The sequence below is a fragment of the Canis aureus genome, chromosome 16 (genome assembly GCF_053574225.1).
Source record: "Canis aureus isolate CA01 chromosome 16, VMU_Caureus_v.1.0, whole genome shotgun sequence".
Classification (NCBI taxonomy): domain Eukaryota; kingdom Metazoa; phylum Chordata; class Mammalia; order Carnivora; family Canidae; genus Canis; species Canis aureus.
Genome location: NC_135626.1, coordinates 19,942,498 through 19,969,200, shown reverse-complemented (window position 1 = coordinate 19,969,200; position 26,703 = coordinate 19,942,498). Strand labels below are relative to the sequence as shown.

The 26,703-nt window shown below is 43.5% G+C and overlaps 1 protein-coding gene across 4 annotated transcripts in view; it reads left to right on the top strand.

Moving 5' to 3' along the window:
• The window catches only part of LOC144286077 (uncharacterized), a 184,909-nt gene that overhangs the window by 66,658 nt on the left and 91,548 nt on the right, over nt 1-26,703 (top strand). For 3 of the 4 annotated variants that reach the window (XR_013354171.1, XM_077852101.1, XM_077852100.1), the window contains one exon: nt 9,450-9,572. The exons of the other annotated variant lie outside the window; for it this stretch is intronic. Coding sequence is in view for 2 of the 3 variants with exons in the window: in XM_077852101.1 (XP_077708227.1) it covers nt 9,450-9,572 (123 nt within the window). In the remaining variant the exon portion in view is untranslated. The remainder of the gene's footprint in view (nt 1-9,449; nt 9,573-26,703) is intronic. 4 annotated transcript variants of the gene reach the window in all.

The following is a 26,703-nucleotide window of genomic DNA, read 5'->3' as shown; positions in this document are numbered from 1 at the left end:
CACCCACAGGGGGCCTGGAGAGTCTACAGCAGACTCCCTGGTTCACTGAAGGGTGCCCTGATCTATTTATATTCCTATTCTCAAGGTGATGTAGCATAGCCTGTGAGCACTTGGGCTTGAATGTAGATGCATATTCAGTTCCTGACTCTGACCCTTCTTAGCTGAATGACTTTAAGCAAATTACTTAACCTCACTGAGCTACCAGCATTCAGCCCAGTTGGCTTTCCTTCTGGCTTTGCTCGGACATTCTCTCCTTGGAGCCCCCACCTGCCCTGCATGCCCCTTTGGGGCCGGGCCTCCTCTTTCCAGGCTGCCTGCCATTTACACATCTGAGAAATATGCAGCCAATGGAAACACACATCCTCCCATCAGCCTGCTCCTCACGCAGGGGATTAAAATCTGTCTCATCTTCCCAGTTTGGAATGCTGAGTATTTGGTCAAGGATTCAGCTCCCCTTTTTTATGAGGCTTGAAGAAAACCCAAATTAAACCCTGATTTGTTTTGAAAGATCAGAATTCTTCTTCTTCTTCTTTTTTTTTTTTTAAGATCAGAATTCTTAATCTTTCAGCATTTGGCTCATTTTCCTTACAGGCTTAGAAAGCAACATTAAACAGATTCTGTTTCTCAGCATACTCTGCTTTTTCTCTAGTGGGTGTTGGGGGCGGGGACAAAAGACCTCTAGAGAGTACTGCATGTCTTGTACTACTTTGGCTTGCCGGGTGACATTGGCCAAACCTCCCTATTTCTCTAGCCTTCATGACTTCATCTGTAGAATGAGGGGGCTGAGCATCAAGGCCTTTGTACTCCCTAAGGGAAGGAGATCATTTAAATTGCCTGTATTTCAAACTTAGGCTCAGAGATGGCCAGGAACTTACCAAAGGACACACAGCTATTTAACAAGCCGTACCAGCTCAGGGGTTCTGGTTCCTGGGAAAACACTTTGCCTTCCTAGAAGCTTCATTTTTCTCTGGGAAGGAAATATGGGGCCACTGAGGATCCCTGTATAATTTTCAAGTCTTCCTCCATCATGGGTAGAGTTCAATTGACTTGAGGATGAGGTCTGTGTCTTCAGTGCTATTAAAAAAGGAGAAGAGAGAAAATACAGAAATAGGGAAATCAGGGTGTTTTGACACTATTCTGTGCTTTACTATTAAATGTACCAAGAAGAAAAATGTTCTGTTCAAGCCAAAATGGTGTGACAAGCAGCAGCTCTCATGACATGTTCAGTGCTAAATCCTGGGCAGTCCCATGTAAACCAGGATGCATCGGTCACTCTGATGGCTAGCTGGTAAGTGAAGGGAGATGCCTTCTAAAAGGAGCTCTGGCTGATGAGGACTGGCTCTGACACGCGCCATGCAACTTTGCCAGGGCTAAGGGCATCTGGCGCAGAGTAATCGTCTAACGAAGCTTAAGTCTCTTCCTTCTGGGGAAAAAGAATGCAGATTTTTCTTTCTTTTTTCCTTCTTGGTAATCATTAGGTTTTTTTTTGTTTTTTGTTTTTGGGTTTGTTTGGTTTTTTTTTTTTAGCTTTATTGGGGTATTAGTGACGAAGTTGTAAGACATTTAAAGAGCACATCGTGGTGATTTGATTATGTATATATTGTGAAAGGGTTCTCGCCATTTATTAACACATCCATCGCCTTGCTTGTTTGCTTATTTTTTTATGAGAAATTTTTTTCCTAAGTTCTGAGTGTGTGGAAGAAGAAGTACAGATGATGTGTTTGAGGAAGGATTTTATAAAATCAGCCAGTCTTTTCCATGTGGTTGAGTAGGTTTGGGTAAATTTCCACATCTTATTGGGCAAAGCAACCATATTGCCTCTTCTTTCTCTCTTAAGACTCTTAGGAAGGTCCCATGGATCAGCTCTGGAGTGTGGGAGACAGCAGTGTGGTCGGATCCCAAGCGCTCTAGCGGGTTCTATGAAAAGGGGAGGGTTGTTGGCAAGAGACCTGGTTTAAAATTGTAGCCCTGCTGTGTTCTGGCTCCACTATCCTCAACTGTGGTGGGTGAATGACCATCCGCACTGGGCCAGGTTTTCATGTGGACTGTGTAAGAGTTGATGCCTGGTATCTCCTGGGAACTCAATATTTCAGCCCTGCCTATTTGGGTTCCTGTCTCAGAGACCTTGGAGAGTCTTAAGGCGCTTTTCTTGTGACATTCAATGCTGGGTTAAAACATGTTTTGGAGAGTGTATGTTGGCTGGGATGGGACGCCAGCTCTCTTGATAGAGAACAGATGATTTCCCCTTGGACACCTGGAAATCAAGTCTGAAACCTTTGGCTCCAGAGACTCAGAACAACCACATTGTTCTGTTGGCAGCTGGACTCTGGGTTTTGGCCAATCTCAGCAAGTCAAGAAAAGGTCAGAAGACCCGAAGATCAAAGTCCACCTCCCTTACAGACCTCTCTGGAGGGTTTGTCCTGGGGTTGTTTCACTTGTTAGTGTTCCTTATCTTTTCTCTCAAGTCTGGAGTAGGGAGCCATGGATGTCTGCAGGTTGTCTGGAGGGCACAGGCTTGAAGCTCTGGCCTCTTCTCTTTCCCCAGCAGCTTTGAGCAGCAGCCGGACAATTATGAATGGTTCATTGATATTGTATCTTTGTTAATGTAACCATTTTGCTATGGCTGTGTACTTCCATCACTTCTATTATAAGTAACATTGGTGTGAACCCTGCAAACAGGCTTCCCCCTTCAGGAAAGTTGACAAAGAGAGAGGCTGTGCTTGGTCTACAGATGAAATTTCCTGATAATTTTTTTTTCCTGATCAATTTAAAGCAAATTTGAAAACATTTTGAAGGAAGTCTATCTAAAATATATTCCATCCTTCCCTGCCTCAGTGAACACAGCATACTGATGAGACCCTTTGCCAGATACCAGGATCAATGTCTATCTGATAATACCAGGATCTAGCAAGATGTATATCTCTTGTCTCGTTTTTTTCTGCCAGTTTCTTTTTTTAAAATATTTTATTTATTCATGAGAGATACACAGAGAGAGAGGCAGAGACATAGGCAGAGGGAGAAGCAGAATCCATGCAGGGAACCTGATGTGGGACTCAATCCCAGGGCTCTGGGATCATGACCTGAGCCAAAGGCATATGCTCAACCACTGAACCACCCAGGTGCCCCTTTTCCTGTCAGTTTTTACTCATGGTGTCTTGTCCCCTGTGAACTTGGTTATCTTTGAGTGTAGGATACTATGTTTGAAAAAATTATTAGTAAAAATAATTTGAAGCCTTGTATGACTTTGTGTCCCTCTAAAAAGGATTTCAAATTTTTCTTGCAGGTGCCTGGGCGCTCTAAATCTAATATAAACTTAATCTAAGTTTGGGGCTAAGGCTCCTGGGCTCCTCAAATGTCTTGAAGCAGTTGGCAGTCCTTGCAAGAGCTGCTTTACTGGTAGTCCACCCTTAACCAGGGAATGCAATCCTGTGGACTTGGTGATTTTTTTTTTTTTTTTTTGTTTCCCTGCCCCATGCTTTCTAAGATTTCTATATAGTGATCATAGAGCATTGTTTTATTTATTACGTATTTATGATTTATAGTTGACATGCACTTTTAGTTTCCCATGTATAACATAGTGTACATAATATACTCTATACACTATGTAGTGCTCACCACAAATGAGGCTGCCATCTGTTACCCTACAGTGCTATTAACAGCACTGTTGACTATATTCCCTATGCTGTACCTGTCATCCCTGTGACTTACTCATTCTATAACTGGAAGCCTGTACTTCCCTCTCCCTTCACCCATCTCCCTTCACCCACCACCCTCCACTGTCTCCCCTCTGGCAACCATCATTATTCTGTGTATTTATGGGTCTGTTTCTATTTGTTCATTTTTTTTATTTTTAAAATTCCACATACAGGTGGAATCATATAGTGTTTGTCTTTCTCTTCCTTGGATCACACCCTCCAGGTGCATCCAGTGTTGTCTCAAAAGGCAAGATCTTATTTTTTTTTTTATGGCTGATAATATATATGTATACCACACCTTCTTTATCCATTCACTATCGATGAATAGTTAGATTGCTCCCCTACTTTGGCTATTGTAAATTATGCTGCAATAACATAGGGGTGCACATATATTTTTTAAATTAGTGTTTTCATTTTGGGTAAACAATAGGATATAATTTTAAATGAGAACAAATAATCATGCAAGCACAAAAATTAAAATGAGAGATCAGTCTCTGGATTTCTACATGTCAAAGTACCCAATTACAGAGGCTATCCCAGTTACCTGAGTGTCAGTAGATAATGTGGTAGATTAGCAGTTGTCTGAAGATGGCAAAGATGCTAAGGGAGGCCCATATTTGCTTGAACCCAGAACAAAAACCACAGAGCTTGAGGCCTCTGCTTCCACTAGGTGACCTCAAGGACTCCACCAAATTACCTCTACAAATGGCCTAAGTCTCCTCCCTTATATTACCCACAAATTCCTTCAAGTAGCAGATATCACTATTTAATCACTTGATTTTTTTTGTTTTTGTTTTTTGTTTTTTTAAAGATTTTATTTACTTATTCATGAAAGACTCAGAGGGAGAGGCAGAGACACAGGGAGAGGGAGAAGCAGGCTCCATGGAGAGAGCCCGATGTGGGACTCGGTCCTGGGACTCCAGGATCATGCCCTGAGCCAAAGGCAGATGCTTAACCACAGAGCCACCCAGGTGTCCCAATCACTTGATTTTTATCTTCCCTACATTAATGAGGACTTTAAATAGCCAGATAATATGTAATACTTTGAATGGACCATAATTTATTTGATCATTCTCCTGTTAGGCTATTTACATTTTCCCATTATTGCAAAATATTTACAATGAACATTTTTGTGCCTACCTCTTTGCAAGCATTTTGAAGTCTTTCTTTGTGGGTGGTTTCCTAACAATGGATCAAAAGATATGAGCATCTGTCAGGTTTTTATATATATATATATATATTGTCAACTTACTTTCTAGAAAGTATGTTCTTTTTTTTTTTTTTTTTTTTTTTTTTTTTTTTTTTAGAGATTGGGAGAGAGGGGTGCCTCAGTCAGGGGTTATGTAAGCATCTGCTGTAGGCTCAAGTCATGATCCTGGGCTTGAGCTCCGTGTCAGGCTTCCTGCTCAGTGGGGAACCTGCTTCTTACTCTCCTTCTGCTGTTCCCCCTGCTTATGTTCTCTCACTCGCTCCCTCTGTCAAATAAATAAATAAAATCTATGGCAGCCCCAGTGGCGCAGCGGTTTAGCGCCGCCTGCAGCCCAGGGCGTGATTCTGGAGACCCTGGGTCAAGTCCCATGTCGGCTCTCTGCATGGAGCCTGCTTCTCCCTCTGCCTGTGTCTCTGCCTCTCTCTCTCTGTGTCTCTATGAATAAATAAATAAAATCTTTTAAAAAAATAAATAAATAAAACTACAAACAAACATACAAAAAAATAGAGGGAGAGAATGCAAGGGGGTGGGGTGGGGAAGGGGCAGAGGGAGAGGGGGAAAGAGAGAGAATCCTAAGCAGGTTCCTACACTCAGCATGGAATCCAATCTCATGACCCTGAGATCATGACCTGAGCTGAAGTCAAGAATCAGATGGTTAACTGAATGAGTCACCCAGGTGCTCCAAGAAAGTATATTCTAATTACTATGCCCACCAGGAGCACACAAAAGAGGCTGCTATACTCCTTGCCACACCAGGTATATAATATATAAAATAAAAAAGTTTTTGGCTAATTTGGTAAGTGAAAAATGGTATCTCTTTGTTATTTAATTTGCATTTGTACTCCTTTTTTGATGCAAATCCCCTTTTGGTAAAATTACTCTCTATGCAGTTAGCACCTCTTTGATAGAAGCAGGCTTTAAAATAGGGGCAATTATTCCAGTGTCTAAGAGCTTTCTTGTTTCAGCATTTACTGAAAAATATGTACGTTGCATAATGTACTACATCAGGGCAGTCTCTACTGAGTCATTCACAAGGTCTTGCTTGGCTCCTGGCTGCTTTCCCTCTAGGAGCAAGGCAAGGAGAGTGCACTTGAAACCACTAGGATGATATAAAGTAATTGGGAAAAGGGAGAATACAGAACAGTATAATTCCATTATGTTTTTTAAAAGTCATATATAGGGACACCTGGGTGGCTAGGTGGTTGAGCATCTGCCTTCGACTCAGGGCGTGATTTCGGGATCTGGGATCGAGTCCCGCATCGGGCTCCCTGTGGGGGTAGTCTGCTTCGCCCCCTGCCTATGTCTCTGCTTCTCTCTCTCTCTCTCTCTCTCTCTCTGTCTCTCATGAATAAACAAATCTTTAAAAAAAAAAAAAGGCAAATATACATTTTAAAAGGCATCTGGCTGGGCTCCTGGGTGGTTCAGTCGAGTTAGCACCTGCCTTTAGCTTAGGTCATGATCCCAGGATCCTGGAATCAAGCCCTGTGTTGGGCTTCCTGCTTGCAGGGAGCCTGCTTCTCCTTCTTCTCCCCACTCATGTGTGCTCACTCTCTCTCTCTCTTAAATAAATAAAATCTTAAAAAAAAATAAAAGGCATCTGGAAAGACACAGCATATACCATGGTTTTCTCTGTGGCTTAGTGTTCTATGGGAATTTGACACTTTTACCATACAGAGTTTGTAATGGTTTTTTTTTCTTTTTCTTTTTTTTTTAATTTTTTATTTATTTATGATAGTCACAGAGAGAGAGAGAGAGAGAGAGAGAGAGAGAGGCAGAGACACAGGCAGAGGGAGAAGCAGGCTCCATGCACCGGGAGCCCGATGTGGGATTCGATCCCGGGTCTACAGGATCGCGCCCTGGGCCAAAGGCAGGCACCAAACTGCTGCGCCACCCAGGGATCCCGGTTTTTTTTCTTAATGAACAAGTGATACTTTTGTAATCAGATAAAATAGTAAAAAAATTTCTATTTTGAAAAAAAAAAATCCTGTTTTAGCAACTGGTTATGGATGAAAAAAATACCATCCTATCTTGCCTGTGTCCCTCTTCTTACCTTTTCCTTGATAAATAAATTCATATTGGGACACCTGGGTGACTCAGTCATTAAGCATCTGACTCTTGATTTCAGCTCAGGTCATGATCTCAGGGTTGTGGATTCAGGCCCCATGTCAGGCTCCACTCTGAGTGTGGAGCCTATTTAAGATTCTCTCTCTCTCTCTCTTTCTACCCCTCTGTCTCCCTCTGTCCCCCTCTGTCCCCTCCTCCTTGCTTGTGTCTGCATGCACTCTCGCTCTTCCTTTCTCTCTCTCTCAAAAAATAATATATATAAATAGCATTTTATATTTATTTTTATATTTTAAAAGTTAATATTTTGTTATATTTATATATTTTAATATATTAAATATTAATAAATTATTAAAATATATATTAAATATATATAATTTTTTAAAAATGTCTCTATAGAAAAAGAACCATTGATGCACTGATGCTTCTGCTCTGTGTAGCTCCAGGAGGATGACAATAGTAGCTGTCAAGACAAGTTCCATACAGGGAAGATTGGGGCTATGGCATATATCCAATTTGTGTCTGATCTTGACAATAGTTTTAGATGAGATTGAAAAGAGAAAGCCAGTATATACTGAAGGTCAATAACCTCTCATGACAACTTTGTGAGGCAGATATTCCACACCTGGTATTTTAAGGGGAAGCTGAGGCTCCATAGGGTGAATTAATGTGGCCAGCAGGGCACAGAAGCAAGCTGTGGAATTTGGGATTTGGATCCACGTATTCCCGGCTCCAAAGGCTGGACTACTACACACAATGACTTTGGTAGGGGAAGTGAGAGGTTCTAAGATGCTTTTCCCTAGAACTACCACTGAGGAGGTGATACTTGGTCCTAACTGAGCTCTTTGGGTGATGAAGCTGAGTCATGTTCTGGTCATTTCATGCAGTAGAGGAGGTACTGTGGGATATACATGCAGGGGCCTTGAGCTCTTCACACCAGGCCTCAGAACAGGGCTGGAGGGGTTTCCTAACCAAGGTGACTCTAGGAATTCAGCTGTAGGATTTCTGGGGACCTATGCCACCAGCTATTCATCATGTGTCTGCTCCTCCATATATCACTATTAGCTGGCCCTCTTGCCCTCTATCTACTTCAGTGGACCCAAAAGCATCTGCATCAAACTCTCCTGGCGTGCTGGTTTAAATCAAATTCCTGGCCACTCCTCTGAATCAGATTTTCTAGGGCTGTGTGATGGTTTGTTTTATTTGTCAACTTGACTGGGCCACTAGATGCCCACGTATCTGGTTAAATTTTATTTCTGGGAGTGTCTGTGAGGGTGTTTCTGGAAGAAACTGGCATTTGAATTGGTAAACTGAGTAAAGCAGATGGCTCTCCTCAGTGTTAGTGGGCATTACCCAATCTGTTCAGGGTCTAAATAGAACAAAAAAGTGGAAGATGGTTGAATTTGCACTCTGCCTGACTCAGTGAGCTGGGACATCCATCTTCTGCCCTCAGTGCCCCTAGTTTGCAGAACTTAAGATTCAGACTGGAATCTATACCATGGGTCTCCAGCCTTTGAACTATGCCACTGACTTTCTGGGCCTCCAGCTTGCAGACAGCAGAATGTGGGAATTCTCAGCCTTCCATTATCACAAGACAATACCTTATTATAAGTCATACACACACACACACACACCTGGTTCTTTTCCTCTGGTGAACCTTGACTAATACAGGTTTTGGTACCAGGAGTGGTACTAGAAGAACAGAATTTTGAGGATGAGTTTTCTGAATTGGTTCTAGGGATTCTAGAAGTGGGTCTCTGATCTGATTAAGGTTAAGGATGCTAAGACTCTATTTCCAGTAGTAAAGAGAGTACTGGTAGTCCATGGTGTGATCTGGCAATAAAAATACACACAATATCCGCATTAGATAGTCCTAATCAACCTCTTATAAGAAGCAAGGGTTGGATAATTGTGAATATGATACTTTGGAACATTTTTGGAAAATGAATGAATGTAATAATGTTGGCTTGTGGACAAAGTCACAATGTTGCTGGACAAAGTGAGATGAGCTCAAGGATTCAAATTTCCAGCTCAAACTCAGTATAAATGACCTGAAGGCTTCTATGTGTGTCCTGATGAGACAGGGCTAGTAGCTGCAGGGCTGAGAGTGCTGAAAGTCAAACAGAATTTCATCCTGTGAGTGGCTAAATTACAATACAAATTGGCTCCCCAGCCTCGCAAGGTATCTGATAAAATGGGGGCATTGACTGGGAAAGAATGGGATCCTGTACACTGGGATGGGGATATGTGGGAAGACTCCAATGAAGCTGGGGACATTGAACCCCTAATCTTTGATGAGTCTTCTTTGGCAGTGGGAGAGATCTCCCCATCTTCAGTGGTAGCAGCCATCCTTCCACACCTTTTCAGGGGATTAACCCTGCATTGCCAGAGGAAACTATAATGGCCTCCTCTGAGGCAGTTGCCATGAAAGACAATGCTGGTTCTGTTCAGTATTCACCTGGACCACTCCTCTTTTCTTCTAGATGTATGACTAGACTCAAGTCCCAAAAGGTGTGTAAAGGTGAGGTACAAAGTGTGACCCATGAGAAGGTGTGCTACACTCCAAGATACTTAAGACTTCTATGCTACTGGACAGTGGAAAAAAGGTAATCCTTGTTAAAAAGTGGCAAAGAACTTGACTGAATTGTGTTCATGTTTTAGTGTTTTGCAAGAGGTAGAACCTGGGAGCCATGAAACTGGGTGGTTGCCTGAGCTTGGGCAAGCATGCAGGTAGAGCATGAGGGTGGGGAGGGGCAGAGAGAATCTTTTTCTTTTTTAAGATTTATTTATTTATGATAGACACAGAATGAGAGAGAGAGAGAGGCAGAGACACAGGAGGAGGGAGAAGCAGGCTCTATGCCGGGAGCCTGATGTAGGACTCGATCCCGGGACCCCAGGGTCGTGCCCCAGGCCAAAGGCAGGCACTAAACCGCTGAGCCACCCAGGGATCCCGGCAGAGAGAATCTTAAGCAGCCTCCATGCTCAGCTCAGCCCTGGAACCCTGTCTCACTCTCATGACCCTGAGATCATAACCTGAGCCAAAGCCAAGAGTCAGGCTCTTAGCTGACTGAGCCACCCAGGTGCCCCTTGCTGAGGAGATTTCTAAGCAAAGTATTCAAGGAAAAGTCTAGTTCCTCCTTGCTAGTTACAGTAAAATGCAAGAGAGAAAAGAATTGAAGATGAAATTGTTTAAGCAAAAAAGAGTGAGAACTTAAAGATCTGGAAGAGTCTCAGCCTGTCTATAATCATAAAAAATGAGAAAGTATGTTTGGAAGAGAACACTGAGGGTGTGGCAGAGGGAGTATTCAATAAAGAGATCAGTGTGGGTGTGAACCATGGATTTAATCAGCTATCTCAACAGAACCAGGAATAGAGGTGAGATTATACCAGCAGAAATACCACTGTGGGACTAAAGAAAAAGAAAATAGGAGAGGACAGAGGAAGGTTTTGAATATGTTCTATGCTTTATGAATAGGAAGAAGACCCCTGAGGCGATTCAGAGATTGTCAGGGCCTCTGGCCAGGTTTCACCAGGGTAGATGACCTAGAAGCTGTGAGGGCAGACTCACCCTGTGGAGCCCTGCGGATTCCTCATCTCAGGCTTTCTGGTGAGCCTAGTGCCAATTTTCAGAGGAAGAGTTTGGTCTAGCTCACATTTCAATCCCAGGCTGTGTAGTTGCCAGTCTACGGAGTCACTGATCTGAATCACGTGCTTTTCTCTTGACCAATTACCTGCAGGTTGGGGCAAGGTGTAATCACCCTGCATAACACTATGCTGCCTATGGGGCATGCACTGTGATGTCAGCCTAAAGACTTTATGTGAATCAGAAACGTGACTTTTTCAATTGCATGGCGTAGTTTCTTTTTTTCTTTTGTGCATCCCATGCCGCTGGTACGACGGTGGGGGTGGGGGGCTTCAGGTACCACAGTGCAGGCACAAATGTGGGGTGAGGAGCTGAGGAAGGGGGAAGTTGTGGGGGAAATTAGAGACTTGACTGCTCTGGCTGCTCTGGGTGCGGGTCAACTGGACCACATCTCCCTTAGTCCAGCTCTACCCAGCCAACTCCCTCAGCTGATTCCATTTCCCCGATGGGTAGATTTTTTTTTTTTTTTTTGAGATTTTATCCATTTATTCATGAGAGACATACAGAGAGAGGCAGAGTGGGAGCCTGATGTGGGACTCGATCCCAGGATCCTGGGATCATGCCCTGAGCTAAAGGCAGATGCTCAACCACTGAACCACCCAGATGCCCCTGGGTAGAACTTCTTGAGGGCAGTTTCAAGGCAAGTCAAATACTGCTGCTTTGTCTTGGCCACAGAATTTCCCTTGAATTGTTTTTCCTCCTTGCACTCACGTCTCAGAGCCCTGCCTGAAGAGCTGTAGCAGGTGCCAGGCCCTCCTAGGCTGCCCTGGTGTCCACAGCCTACTCTCCTGTCAGGTGGCTCTTTGGCAGCTGTTCTGGAAAAGAACAAAGAAGTTCTGGAAAGCCCTGGAGAGCCCAGGCTGGGATTGGCCCCACCAGGTTTCAGAGCCCAAGCTCCCTCCTCTGGCTCTGGAGTCTGGCTGCTTGGAATGGCTGGCTGAAGGGGAGAGCCAGAGGGGAAAGTGAGAATGGCTCTGGTTTGACGTTAGGAGCCATAGGCTAGAGTCCTGGCTCTGTTAATTCCTAGCCATGCTGGGTTGTAGAAGGAGTGACTTTGGCTGCCTAGCATTGGGTTGGGCTTCCTTCTTCACCCTTTGGGCCAGGCCACCCCCAGAACGTCCATGCTCCGCCTCCTGGCTGCAGCAGCAGGAAGTCCAGGAGTCTACCCTGTCCCTTTTAAGTCTTCTGTCCTGTTACATGTCCAGGAGGCTGCTGGTGTTGAGGAGTCCCTGAGGGACAGCTGTGGCTGGCACGCAATGTGGGTACAAGGCAGGTATCTTGTGAGAATGGAACTCAGACTCTAAGAATGACAGATTGGAACATAGACTGAGTCTAGATCCTTGGTGACAAGCTGAACAGCTATTTGTTTCTGGGCATTGTATGTGAGAAAAATGAATCTGTAGGTGTCGAAGCCCACAGTAACTAAGGTTTTTGGTACTTAAAGCCAATTGAATGAAATCCTGACTGATGGGGAAGGCTACTTCCTTCCTAGTAATGGGGGCAGGTTGGGTCAGGATCCTTTTGATACTCATTTTCCCATAGACATAGAACCTTGGCCTCCACCTTGACCCAGGAGCCCACAGTACTTAGGGGTGGGGAAACCATTTATAGGCCTCTTACTGCCTTGGATCACTGGTGGAAGGCAACAGACAAAGACAGCCTGGGAAAGTGGGAAAAGCACTGGTCACAGTCAGAAGGTCTGGGATTGGCTCTCAGCTCTGTTAATTCCTGCCTCTGGTCAACAGTGGCTCTTGCTTAGGGCAGGGAAGACCTGTAGGTCAGGTCAAGGGCCCTAGTTGGTGGGGAGTAGGGGCAGGGATATGGACTGCTCAGAGACCAATTAGGACAGAATTTCAAAGGACTGCAATTACAACCTTTTTATTAAAGAAGGCTTCTAGGAGGAGAGGGTCTTGGTCAAGGGCTTGAAGGATGTGCCTAATTCCTTGGGGGAGGAGAGGACAGCAGCAGGGAGGACAAAAAGGCCGTCAATGTGACATCTTCCTTTGTCTTGTGTGATTTCTGGCTGGGACTGTCTTTTGCCTACAGACCTGCTTCCTTTGCATTTGCCTATCTCCTGGCCACACAGCCTGTGAGCTCTGGGAGAGTAGAGATGCTCCCTTTATCTCTGTAGCCTAGTGTATTTGCTGCATCACTGCTGGGAGAAAGGAAGAGGAGCAGGAGTGGGTATCTTCAGGCCAAGGGGAGGCAGTAAGCTGCTGTGTCTGGGGGTGTCTGGAAGGACAGGTTGGAAAGGACAATCTTCAAACCATGCTTCCTGATGACATTTTGGGGGCATTTCCAGGGTTAATGTATTTTCCCTGAGAAGCCTAGGAATATTCTCCTTTCCTTTTGGTGTTGGCATTGACATGCAGGAGTGGGCCGCCCACTGACCACAAGTCCCCACACTTGGCCTTGAACTTGAGAAATTTGGAATGACTTAGCTGAGTGCGTAATGATTCCCATTTCCCAGGAGCCCAACTCATCTCCCCAGATTACAGAGATGTGTTATGCTTGCACCTTGACCTCTGGGACTCTGAGGGACTCTGTGCTGGAGTGGAATGAGAAGTGGCCTGGATGCAGGGGGCCTGCATTCCTGTCCTGACTCTGCCACTGACCAACTAAGAGGCTTGGGGCTAGTCTCTGCCTTTCTTGGGACCATTTCCCTCCTGGAGCTAGATGATCTTCAAGTTCTAACATTCTAATTACTGTGCCTTTGTGATTCCTAATACTGGCTTCTAGAATGTGGGACCCCCAAGGCCATGGGAAGAGGTTGCCCTCTTACATGGGAACTACTGACACTCCCATCTCCCGAGATGATGAAGAGTGCAATGGTGTTGATAATACCTGGTGTTTACTGAACACAGGCTTAGCTGCCTATGGGGAAGAGGCTACTATTGTCCCATTTTATAGATGAAGAAATAGAAGCAGAAAATGGTTACTCAAGCTTCTGGCTATCTATACACACATAAGCCTATCCTATTTGTAGTATGAATTGACTATTCCTACATGTTTTGTTAGGTTGGAGGGCTTCACACAGTGATGGAGGAATAAAGTTGTGGCTCCTGTAAAAAGTGAGGTCGTAAAAGGTGGAGGAGTTCAAATGGAGGGAGGGGCCTTGAGAGCATGAGGTGGCAGCCAGAAGGGGGATGGGGCAGGAGGGGTGTTCTGAAATTGCTGGGTCTCCAGTGTCAGGGCCTTCCTCCCACCCTGGGCCCCCCGGTGAGCACTGGTTCAGGTCAGAGTTCTCTGGGCTGGCTCCTGCTGCCCCAGGCTCTGCTGGGGAAACCACTGGACTCTGAAATCAGACTTAAAGACTGATTTTGGGTCTAGCTTGTGGGCGAGCTGTAATTATGTCCATTATACCTGTCTTGAATGATTCACAGATGGCAAGGGCTTACGTAGGAGCAATGTTCCTCTTAATTTTTTTTTTTAATTTACATTTTCCGGTGACTCACTGGAATGGAGAGTACAGTCTCATTGACTAGAGAAGAAAAATTAGGGAAGGGAATAAAGAAGGAAAAATGTCATCAGGTCTCTTGGAGACAAATAAAATTGTCCAAACCATGTCCAGATGATTCTGGGCTCAGGTCTTAGGGGCTGACACCTACCGCTTATACCATTTATCCTCTGAGCCTCTTGGCTTTCCTTCCTGGAAGTGGGAGACAGCCCTGTGGCCCCAGGAAGCCAGTTGAGGTACAATCCAATCCAATGCTGGAGAGTTTGTGCTTTAGGCTAGAAGGATCGGGGTTTATTTTTTATTTTTATTTTTTTATGTATATTTTTTATTGGAGTTCAATTTGCCAACATATAGTATAACACCCAGTGCTTACTCTGTCAAGTACCCCCCGCAGTGCCCGTCACCCGGTCACCCAATCCGCCCCCCCCCCCCCCCCCGCCACTTCCTCTTCCCCTATCCCTTGGTCGTTTCCCAGAGTTAGGAGTCTCTCATGCTTTGTCACCCTAATTTTTCCCACTCATTTTCTCTCCTTTCCCCTATAAACCTTTTAATATTTTTTATATTCCCTGTATGAGCGAAACCATATGATTGTCCTTCTCTGATTGACTTACTTCACTCAGCATAATACCCTCCAGTTCCATGCACATCGAAGCAAATGGTGGGTATTTGTCGTTTCTAATAGCTGAGTAATATTCCATTGTATACATAAACCACATCTTCTTTATCCATTTATCTTTCAGTGGACACTGAGGCTCCTTCCACAGTTTGGCTATTGTGGACATTGCTGCTATAAACATTGGGGTGCAGGTGTCCGGCTTTTCACTGCATCTGTATTTTGGGGGTAAACACCCAGTAGTGCAATTGCTGGGTCGTAGGGCAGGTCTATTTTTAACTCTTTGAGGAACCTCCACACAGTTTTCCAGAGTGGCTGCACCAGTTCACATTCCCACCAACAGTGCAAGAGGGTTCCCCCTTCTCCACATGCTCTCCAACATATGTTATTTCCTGTCTTGTTACTTTTCCCCATTCTCACTCGTGTGAGGTGGTATCTCATTGTGGTTTTGATTTGTATTTCCCTGATGCAAGGGATGCGGAGCATTTTCTCATGTGCTTCTTGGCCATGTCTATGTCTTCTTTGGTGAAATTTCTGTTCATGTCTTTTGCCCATTTCATGATTGGATTGTTTGTTTCTTTGCTGTTGAGTTTAATAAGTTCTTTATAGATCTTGGATACTAGCCCTTTATCTGATGTCATTTGCAAATATCTTCTCCCATTCTGTAGGTGCAGTGCAATCCCTATCAAAATACCGTAGACTCTCTTCAGAGAGTTGGAACAAATAATCTTAAGATTTATGTGGAATCAGAAAAGATCCTGAATAGCCAGGGGAATATTGAAAAGGAAAACCAGAGCCGGGGGCATCATAATGTCAGATTTCAGGTTGTACTACAAAGCTGTGATCACCAAGACAGTATGGTACTGGCACAGAAACAGACACATAGATCAATGGAATAGAATAGAGAACCCAGAAATGGACCCTCTACTCTATGGTCAACTAGACCATTCAACAAAGCAGGAAAGACTATCCACTGGAAAAAAGACAATCTCTTCAATAAATGGTGCTGGGAAAATTGGACAGCCATGTGCAGAAGAATGAAACTGGACCATTCTCTTACACCATACACAAAGATACACTCAAAAAATGGATGAAAGATCTAAATGTGAGACAAGAATCCATCAAAATCCTGCCTACTTCAGACCTATTACTCCCTCTGAAACCTCCCATGGCTCCCCATGCCTGCCATACTTAACACAGACTCCTGAGCCCAGCACAGATTCTGTATCAGGCTGGGTCCATCCTTCCCTCTCTCTGGCCCCAAGTTCCCCAGTTGCGGAATGAGAGTGCCAGGGTCACCTCCCTTTCATACTCATATGGAAAACAGATCAAAACCAAGCTCCCACAGGGGTGGAGACCCCAGGTCTTGGCTATGCTGCCTTCCTGCTGTGTGCTGGGGGTTCCTGGGGGCACTGTGAATACGCCGTGTTAGCCTAGGTGACATTTGAGGCCTTTCTGGAGGCTGTATGCTTAGACCCTGCGGCCTCCCCTGGATGTCCTGAGATGTGAGTGGGTGCTGGGTCTGTGGTTCCTGCTGACTGGGGTGTCTGAGGGGCTGGTGGCCCAGGATCTCCCTCCCCTATGGTCCTTGGGGCAAAGTCAGAGGAAGTAGGGGGAAAGCCCTGGGTGTCTGTGGGGAAGCCAGCAGCTTGTATTAAGGATGGCGCTGTCTGCTCACAGGGATTGCTACCTGTTCTTTTCTCCTCCTGCCAAAAGAGATATGCTTGGGCTTCACCTGCACTGCTGGGAGGGAGAGGGTCCCCCACTGGCTTGGCTGGAGCCTCTTGGCCACTTCCTATTGATCTGCGGCTGGTGGGTATTAAATGGGGGGGGGACTCCTTCCCACTGGAATATCTGCTCCACAGAGCTGAACCCTGGACCTCACAGCAGAAGAGGAAAGAAGGGTGAGACCTAAGTGAAGTCAGAAGCTCCAAGCCAGGCTGCCAAGTCTCTCAAAAAGCAGGTTTTGCTCTGCGGCCCACAGCAGGGGCCCCTGGATGGGGGAGAACCCCGAGCAAGTGCGATGGGGTGGCGGTTGGTTCTGTCCAACAGACAAGACCTGTAGTGTGACGATCCCAGGTAACCCCTACCCTGAGAATAGAGGGGCCTGGGGGTTCCGGTCGTCTACCAAGCAGCTACTGTGTGAGCAGGGCAGGTGCTGGGAACAAAGACGATGACATCTTTCCCTGGAAAGGAATTCATGATCCTATTGTGGAAACAGATACGGTAATCCCATGATTTGTGGTTTATTGGGGAATGTCAATTCATGGGTGTCTAAACAGGACGTGTTTTTATTTTTTCACATTGCTTTCCATTACGCTAGGTTGAAAGCCCTCCCCCTTTCCTGTCCCTTGACATCTGGGTGGATTCCACAGCTTCCTGGTCTTTTCTGAGGGTGGTAGTTTATGGTGGCTGGGCAGACCCAGGCCTCCTCTTTGGGGTGTGGGAATGCTCTAGGTTCTTAGGTCCTTTGGTACTTAGCTATGGGCTGGAGCTCAGTTTTGGGATGTGACCTATGGTAAGATAAGTACAGGGGCTTGTGGAAATGAAGAGGACACCACCCAGCCTGGCCAAAGGGGTTGGGAAAGTCTCCTGGGCTACCCCCTTCTGCCAGGAACGGCTGGACTCAGATTCCCTCAGGGGGTAGTGCTTGATTTCCATGATGATCTCCATTTCTGCAAGTTTAAAGCTCTGACCACCAGTTTCAGAGTCTTTGTGAATTTGAGGGCAGGGCACCTCTGTGTCCCCAGGGCTCATTAGTCTGTGGGTGGATGCATGACTGAGCTCATGCCAGTTGAGGAATTCCATTCTCTCGTGTCTTGGTTGATGGGCTATCTTGGGACCCTAGAAGAGTTTGAATTCTTTGGAAGAATTACTAGAAGGCAAGTTGGCTCAGTCGGTCCAGGGACTTGCGGGCTGTGATCAGGGCTCTGCTCAGCCATTCAGGGGGCTGTCCCTGGCCAGTGTCTAATGTTCTCTTCCTCCTGCTCAGCTGGAGGCCCCTTCTCTGGTGGCTGCTTCCTCTGCCCTGACAGCCCCCAAAGCCCTCCCTCTGCACTCCCCTTAGAAGCCGGTTCTATTCATGCAGTGCCTTCCACTCCCTCCAAGGTTATGCCTACGGGACTGTGTCCTTTCTGATGATATTCTTCTGATTGCTGGTCTATTTATAACAATGACTCACCCACCACCTAAACTTCTGCAGGAAGAGTGGCTTAGGAGCCAACTCTCCTGGAATGTAAAAAAATTTGCACTTATAAATGATCACCATTTCATTTCCCTGAGATTGTGCATCCTTGGCCTCCTCTTGACCCTGTGGTCAGATCACTTAGCGATCTCCCACCCCCATGCCGCCTGGTGCCACCGTCCCCTCTTGTTTATCAAGGATCCTGCTGACCCCATGACCCACCACAGCCAGGCAAGTTCCTCTTCATCATTAACCTTGAGACCAAGACTTCCTTGCTATGCAGATGGGAAGGCTCTGCTGGATGATTTCCCTTTGTTTTCATGTTGTTTGCTTGTGAATGAGCTCAGGTTGGGATGGGGGCAGGGAGTGGATGAATCTGGCAGAGAGCCCTGGGCCCCCACCCTTGGCCCAAGGCTGCTTTTCTCCAGCTTCTCTCTCAGGACCCCAATGTTACCAGTGTGGCAGCCACAGATGACCCTTGTGCAGTGCGCCCACTCTAAAGTAGGAGGGGCACTTACTGCAACAGGTCTCATTTCATCTCCTGAAGTGTGCCCCCCCGTCACCCCGCCCAGCTCCCCCAGCAGGGCATCCAAATGTCAGCTGCTCCAGAATCTCATCAGAGCTTAGGAGACTCAGACTTCAGAAACTGTGCCTCCCATGGCTATGACGTGATATCTTGTTATTTTCCTGACTGCTGTTGAGGTCAAGCATATTTTCAAATGTTTTCCCTTCAGTGAATTGCCTGTGCATGTCTTTTGCCTAGTATATTTGGTGGTTTTCCTCCAGAATTGATTTGCAGGTTTTTTTTGTTTGTTTGTTTTTTGTTTTTTATAGATTTTGAACATGAATCTGTTGGCAGGCAAATGTCTTCTCCCAAGCTGTAGTTTGTCTTTTTTGGAGGAAATGGGAGTTGGGGATTTTGTTTTTGTTTTTCAAATACAGTGAAATACACAAATCTTAATTGCTACAGTTTGATAGATTTTTGTTTTGTCTTATTTTTTTAGAGTTTTAATTCCAGTAGAATTAATATATAGTGGTTTTGGGTACACAATGTAATGACTCAACAATCCTATACATTACTTGGTGCTCATCAAGAGAAGTGTACTCTTGGGGTGCCTGGGTGGCTCAGTCGGTTAAACATCCAATTCTTTTAAGTGTACTCTTAATCCCCTTCACCTATTTCACCCATCCTCCCCCACCTCCCCTCCAGTAAACAACATCAGTTTATTCTCTACAGTTAAGAGTCTCCTTTGGTCTCTTTTTTCCTTTGTTTGTTTGTTTCTTATATTTCACATGTGAGTGATTTCATATGGTATTTGGCTTTCTCTGACTCATTTATTTCACTTAGCATTATACGCTTTAGCTCTATCCATGTCATTGCAAATGGCAAGATTTAACTTTTTAAAAAAATTTTAATTCCAGTATAATTAATGTACAGTGTTATATTAGTTTCAGGTGTACACTATAGTGAGTTAACAACTCTATATATTCGTGCTCATCCTAAGTGACTCTTAATCCCTATCACCTATTTCACACATCCCCCATCCACATCCTCTCTGGTAACCATCAGGTTGTTTTCTATAGCTAAGAGTCTATGTCTTGGTTTGTCTTTTTTTCCCCCCCTTTGTTCCTTTGTTTTGTTTCTTAAATTTCACATATGAGTGAAATCATATGGAATTTGTCTTTCTCTGATTGACTTAATTTGCTTGTCATTATACCCACAGATCCATTCATCTTGTTGCTAATAGCAAGATTTCATTCTCTTTTATGGATGAATAATATTCTGTTGTATACATATACCATATCTTCTTTATCCATTCATCCATTGGTGGACACTTGGACTCTTTCCATAATTTGGCTATTGTAAATAATGCTGCAATAAACATAAGGATACAGGAACTGGAGGGTATTATGCTGAGTGAAGTAAGCCAGTCGGAGAAGGTCAAACATTATATGTTCTCATTCATTTGGGGAAGATAAATAATAGTGAAAGGGAATATAAGGGAAGGAGGAAGAAATGTGTGGGAAATATCAGAAAGGGAGACAGAACGTAAAGACTGCTAACTCTGGGAAACGAACTAGGGGTGGTAGAAGGGGAGGAGGGCGGGGGGGTGGGAGTGAATGGGTGACGGGCACTGGGGGTTATTCTGTATGTTAGTAAATTGAACACCAATAAAAAATAAATTAAAAAAAATAAAATAAATAAAATAAAATGTTGATATATAAAATAAATAAATAAATAAAAATAAACATAAGGATACATATATCCTTTTGAATTAGTGTTTAACTTTTAAAAAAATGATTTTATTTATTTATTCATGAGAGACACACACACACACACAGAGGCAGAGACACAGGCAGAGGGAGAAGCAGGCTCCATGCAGGAAGCCCAATGTGGGACTTGATCCCGGGACTCTATGATCACGCCCTGAGCCAAAGGCAGATGCTCAACTACTGACCCACCCAGGTGTCCCTATTTTTAACTTTTTGATGTAACTCCATATTGTTTTCCACACTGGCTGTACCAGTTTGACTCCTACCAATAGTGCACTTATAACCACATCCTTGCCAGCACTTGTTTCTTGTGTTGCTGATTTTAGCCATTCTGACAGCTGTGAGGTGATAATCTCATTGTGGTTTTGATTTGTATTTCCCTGATGATAAGTGATGTTGAGCATCTTTTCATGTGTCTGTTGGCCATCTGGATGTCTTCTTTGGAGAAAAGTCTATTCATGTCTCCTGCCCATTTTTATTTTTATTTTAGTTAAATAAATAAATAATTAATAGAGAGGAAGAGGAATAATTAATAGAGAGGAATAATATAAATAATTATTTATAACCAGGCTCCATGCCCAGAGCAGAACCTGATGTGGGGCTCAATCTCACAACCTTAAAATCATGACTTGAGCTGAAATTAAGATTCAAACACTTAACCTACTGAGCTACCCAGACTCATTTTTAAATTGTATTACTTGTTATTTGAGTGTTGAGTTGTTTTTTTTTTTTTTTTAAGATTTTATTTATTTATTGAGACAGAGAGAGAGAGAGGCAGAGACACAGGCACAGGGAGAAGCAGGCATCATACAGAGAGCCTGACGTGGGACTCGATCCAGGGTCTCCAGGATCACGCCCCGGGCTGCAGGCGGCGCTAAACCGCTGGGCCACCGGGGCTGCCTGAGTGTTGAGTTTTATAAGTTCTTTATATATTTTGGATACTAAGCCTTTATTGGATATGTCATTTGTAAATATCTTCACCCGTTATAGGTTGCCTTTTAGTTTTGTGGATTTTTTCCCTTTAATATGCAGAATACTTTATTTTGATGTAGTCCCGATAGTTTGTTTCCCTTGCCTCAGGAGATTATATCTAGAAAAATGTTGCTATGGCTGATGTTAGAGAAATTACTGTTTGTATTCTTGCCTAGGATTTTTAGGTTTCAGGTCTTACATTTAGATCTTTAATCCACTTTTATTGAGTTTGTTTTTGTGTATGGTACGAGAAAGTGGTCCAGTTTCATTTTTTTTGCATTTAGCTGTCCAGTTTTCCTAGTCTCATATGTTGAAGAGACTTTTTTTCCCATTGCATATTTCTTGCCTCCTTTGTCAAACATTAACATATATAATCATGGGGTTATTTCTTGCTCTCTATTTTGTTCCACTGATCTATGTGTCTATTTTTGTGCCAATACTATGCTATTTTGATTATTAGTATACCTTGAAATCTGGGATTGTGATACCTCCAGCTTTGTTCTTCTTTTTTTCTTTTATTTGGGTGGAGAGGGGGCTTGATTCTTTTAGTAACTGGAATCATGCTGTATGTATTGTTCTTTGATGTGCTTGTTGGAGATGTTCCCAACTCAGTACACTCCTTTTATCCACTACATATTCCACAGAATTAGTGTTGTCATTTGTGTTGCTTCATTCTGCTATTATAATTATGCACACTTTTGTGCACAAATTTGATATGGGGCTGAAATTGGAGTAAGAGAGTCTCAGTTTGAGTCCTGTTGATATGAGGTGAAGGTGTGTTCACTTGGCATTCAGCAGACAGCAGGCAGTGCCCATTGACCAAGGCAGGAGGACAGCTGGGTTGTAGATTTGGGACCAACAGGCCAACGGCACTATGTGTATGGGGAGTGGCCGGATTTGCTCCTGGTGTAGTGGAAGGGGGAAAAGGGAATTCTCTCTTTATCACTACATTTTATCATTTTCATTACTATGTGTCTTGGTGTGGATCTCCTTGAAGTGATTTTATTGGACCTTTGTCCCTCCTAGATGTGGATTTTTGTTTCCTTCTCCAGATTCAAGAAGTTTTCAGTAATTTTTTCTTTAAATACATTTTCTGTGCCCTTTTCTCTCTCTTCTTCTGGGATCCTCATAATGTGAATGTTATTAGGCTTGATGGAGTCACTGAGAACCCTAAACCTGTTCTCATTTTGCATAATTTTTTCCCCTCTCCCCTTTTTCTCCTTTTCCTTTCTCACTGACTCAGCTTGATTAAACTTTCCATTACTCTGGACTCCAGCTTGCTGATCTAGTCTTCTGCTTCCTCGTGTCTACTATATACTTCATCTAGTGTATTTTTTATTTCATTCATTGTGGTGGTCATCTCTGATAAGTTCTTTTTTTATCTCTTTGTTAAGGGTCCCACTGATGTCCTCCACTCTTTTCTCAAGTCCAGTGAGTATCTTTACAATCATTACTTTAAGTTCTCTATTAGGCATATTATCTCTGTTTTGCTTAAGTGTCTTGCTATGATTTTGTTCTGTTCTTTCATTTGGGACATATTCATCTGTCTCCTCATTTTGTCTAACTCTGTGACTGTTTCTATGTGTTAAGAAAGTCAGCTATATATCCTGCTCTTGAAAGTAGTGGCCTTATGAAGAGGTCTTATAGAGCTCCTCAGTGCAATGTCTCCTTTTCCAAGAAAACGGCACTTCAGAGGTGTCCCCTATGTGTATTGCATGAACCCTACGGTCGTGGCTGAGCTGTTTGCCTTCAGTTAAGTCATCTGCAATATCTCTCTTTGCCTGTCATGGACAGGATCTGATCCCTGTATGGTTAGTGGGCCCATCTGGGGCTGCCTAGGGCTTGAGTTGAGTCAGACCAGGAGATCCCCAGAGATGAAGTAACACCAAACTGTGTGGCAGTTTTTCCTATGCTGTCTCTGAGAAGCTTTTGTTAGTGGGCAGGTCCTGCAGTCAGAACCTCTGTCTGCCCTTAGCTTACTGCTGGGGCTGCAGTCGGATGGGTGTGTGTAGTTATCTTCCCTCTTCCCAGGAGAAGGAGTCACTTTGGAGTGGTTCTGGCCCCTGTCTGGGCTGCTAGCACACTGCCAGGCTTGTGGTACTTCTTTGGATGGGTTCTGCCCAAGAGGGTATTGACAGGGGTGTGCACAGGGGCCAGAGGGGCAGGGTTAGCAAGGTTTGTGTGCTTTTGGTCCCTTGTGGGAGGGCCCTGTAGCATCAGACTGAGGCAGGCCAGTCTGGAGGGGTGGATCCATGGAAGCACAGCCAGAGGGGATTGGGAGGGTAGTGGGAGTGAGGCAGCAGTGCAAGCAAATTAGGTAGCCAGTATCATTGCCACACTGATTCCCACAGGTGGCCAGGTGTCTAGGCTGTGGGGCAAGAGAGAATAATGATGCCTGCCAGCTCCTTTGTCCTGGAGGAGTCCCCCACCAATCTCCTCTCTTTGGGACACAATGAGATGAGTAAACAACTATCCCTCTCAGGTGCCCCAGGCATTTTCCAAACTGCTGGTTGTCTTCCTCTCCGGCTCCTGGCTCTCCCCAGACCAACCCAATGATTTTTAAAATTCCAGGTTTTAAGTCCCACTGGTTGTAAGAACTTCAAAAATTCAGCCCCTCTGGTTTTCAAAGCCTAGTGTCATAGGGATTCATCTTCCCCACGCGGGCTCCCCTAATGTGAAGGTCTGTTTCTCTCCCCTCTTCATGCCTATGGCTCCCTCCCTCCCTGATCCCCTGTGAGTTCATTTAGCACCCCACCTCGATTCTGCCCTTCCTACCCTCTTCCATGGGGCCTATTCTAGATGTTTAGCTGTAGGAGTCTGTTCTGCCAGTGTTTGGGTCATTAGCTGCATTATTTATGCTAATGTGGGTATTACGAAGGTGTACCTATAGGATGAGGTCAGCACGGTGTCTTCCCACTCCACCCATCTCTCTGAAAACCTGTTCTTTTTCAAGGTTGCTTTTGATATTCTGGATCTTTTGTGGTTCTGTACAAATTTTAGGATTGTTTATTCGAGTTCTGTGAAAAGTGCTTTTGGCATTTTTGTAGGGATTATATTAAATCTGTAGATTGTTTTGGGTAGTGTAGATATTTTAATAATATTTGTTCTCCCAATCCATGAGCATGGACTATCTTTCCATTTGTTTTTGTCATCTTCAATTCCTTTTATCAGTGTTTCATAAGTTTTCAGAGTACAGGTCTTTCACCTCCTTGGTTAAGTTTATTCCTAGGTATTTTATTATTTTTGATGTGATTGTAAATGGGACAGTTTGATAGACTTTGACAAATGCATATAGCCATGTAACCCACTCCTCTGTCATGGTATAGAGTACTTCTGTCTCCCCAGTAAGATCCTTTATGCTCTTTTCAAGGAAGGCAACCACTGTTTGCATTTCTTTTACCATGTATTAATTTAGTCTGATTTAGAACTTAATACAAATGAAATCATACTGTGTATCTGGTTTCTTTTGCTTAGCATAATGTTCTTGAGATTCATCCACGTTGCATAGATTTCTTTATTGCTGAAGAGATTCCATTGTATGAATGTACTATAATAGTTTTACCCAGTGTCCCACTGATGTACACTAAGATGGTTTCAGTTTTTGGCTACTATGAATAAAATGGCTAACATTCTTATACCTGTTTTTTTTGTGCATATATGTTTTCATTTCTCTTGAGTGAATACCTCAGAGTGGAATTGGTGGAGCGATAGGGAAAGTTTGTGTTTGACTTTATAATTAATACTGTGTTTCATCTTTTAATTCTGTTAAGGGCATTATCTGTTATCAGATTTAATAATATTTTTCTTTATGGCTTCTGCTTGCTTTAAGAAATCCTTTTCTGAGGTCATGCAGATTTTTTTCATTTCCTGTTGGAAGGTTTTAAACTTTGCATTTCACATTTGGAGTTTCAATTCAACTGAAATTGACTTTTATCAACTGTGTAAGAATCTATTTTTCCCCCTATTTCCCATTTGGGTAACTAATATTGCCAACACTTCTATTGACTAGAGCATCACCTTCTTGCCCCATTGTAATGTTCTGTCATATATAAGGTTTCCACCTGGACCTAGACTTGTTTCTTGGCTCCATTTTGTGCCATTGGTTTTATTTTTCTATCTCTATGCCAATACCATACTGTACTATTACTATAATTCATAAAATGTCTGGCTATCTGGTAGGATAAGGTATCATACTTTTCTCTCCAAAATCTGCTTGTGTGTTTATTGTCCTTGTTCTTCCACATAAACTTTAGGAACAGTATGTCACTTTGTAAATTCCTTTTTTTGGAGAGAGAGAGAGAAAGGGGAGAGGGGCAGAGGAAGAAGGAAGGAGAGAATCACAAGCAAACTCCATGCTCAGGGCTCGAGGAGAGGCCCAATCTCATGACCCTGAGATCCTGACCTGAGCTGAACTCAAGAGTCAGTTGCTTAACTGACTGGACCACCCAGGCGCCCCCTTGTAAATATTTTTTTATTTTGCATTTTGTTTTTGTGTTTGATCCTTTTGTTAGATAGAACGGTTTTTACATTTCCCAAACACAGCTTTGAAGTAGACTTTCAAAGCTGTATTATGTTACTGATTTTGAATTCAATTGAGTTGTGATCAGAGAATGTAGTCTGTATGATAGATTATTCATTTTCTTTATAGTATAGTACATGATCAATTTTGAAAATCTTCACAGAAGCTTTAATAATATATATTCTCTTGCTGCTGGTTGTAGAATTCTACTTATGTCATTAGATTAAACTTAGTGTGTTGTTAAAATCTTCTAAAGCCCAAGTTGTTTTTTTCCTCCTTGATATTTCAATTTCTAAGAGATATGATAAACTCTCCTATGATTTTTAGACTTTAAATTTGCTCTTGTAATTCTGTCAATTTTTGCTTTATATATTCTGAGACTGTATTATGTAGATGCACATATGTTCAGAAATCTTCTACTTTTCTGATGAACTTTATAATTATTATATAGTAACTGTCTTTATTTCTAATAATGCTTTGGCGTTAAAGTATAGTTTGTCAGATATTGGTTGACTACACCAGCTTTCTTTTGATTAATATTTGCCTCTTTCATTGTTTATCAATTTAAAAAACTTTCCAACTTTTCAGAGTCCTTGCGTTTTAAGTGTCTTTTGTAAACAGCATATTTCCAGCTTTTGTTCTTAATCTAGTCAGAGAACCTCTATCTCCCGAGTGAATAATCTAGTATATTAAAATGTACTGTGGGGATCCCTGGGTGGCGCAGCGGTTTAGCGCCTGCCTTTGGCCCAGGGCGCGATCCTGGAGACCCGGGATCGAATCCCACGTCGGGCTCCCGGTGCATGGAGCCTGCTTCTCCCTCTGCCTGTGTCTCTGCCTCTCTCTCTCTCTCTCTCTGTGCGACTATCATAAATAAAAAAAATAAAATAAAATAAAATAAAATGTACTGTGATTACTGATATTTTTGTAATGATTTTCATATTTTGGTTAACATGTATGATAGATGGACTTATTTATATTGCTTTATTTTGTTCCTTTTAGGTTCTTGGCTTTTCTTGTCTTTTTTTCCACTTCATATCTCAATTGAATCAATCTAGTTGACTCTTTTCACTTTTTT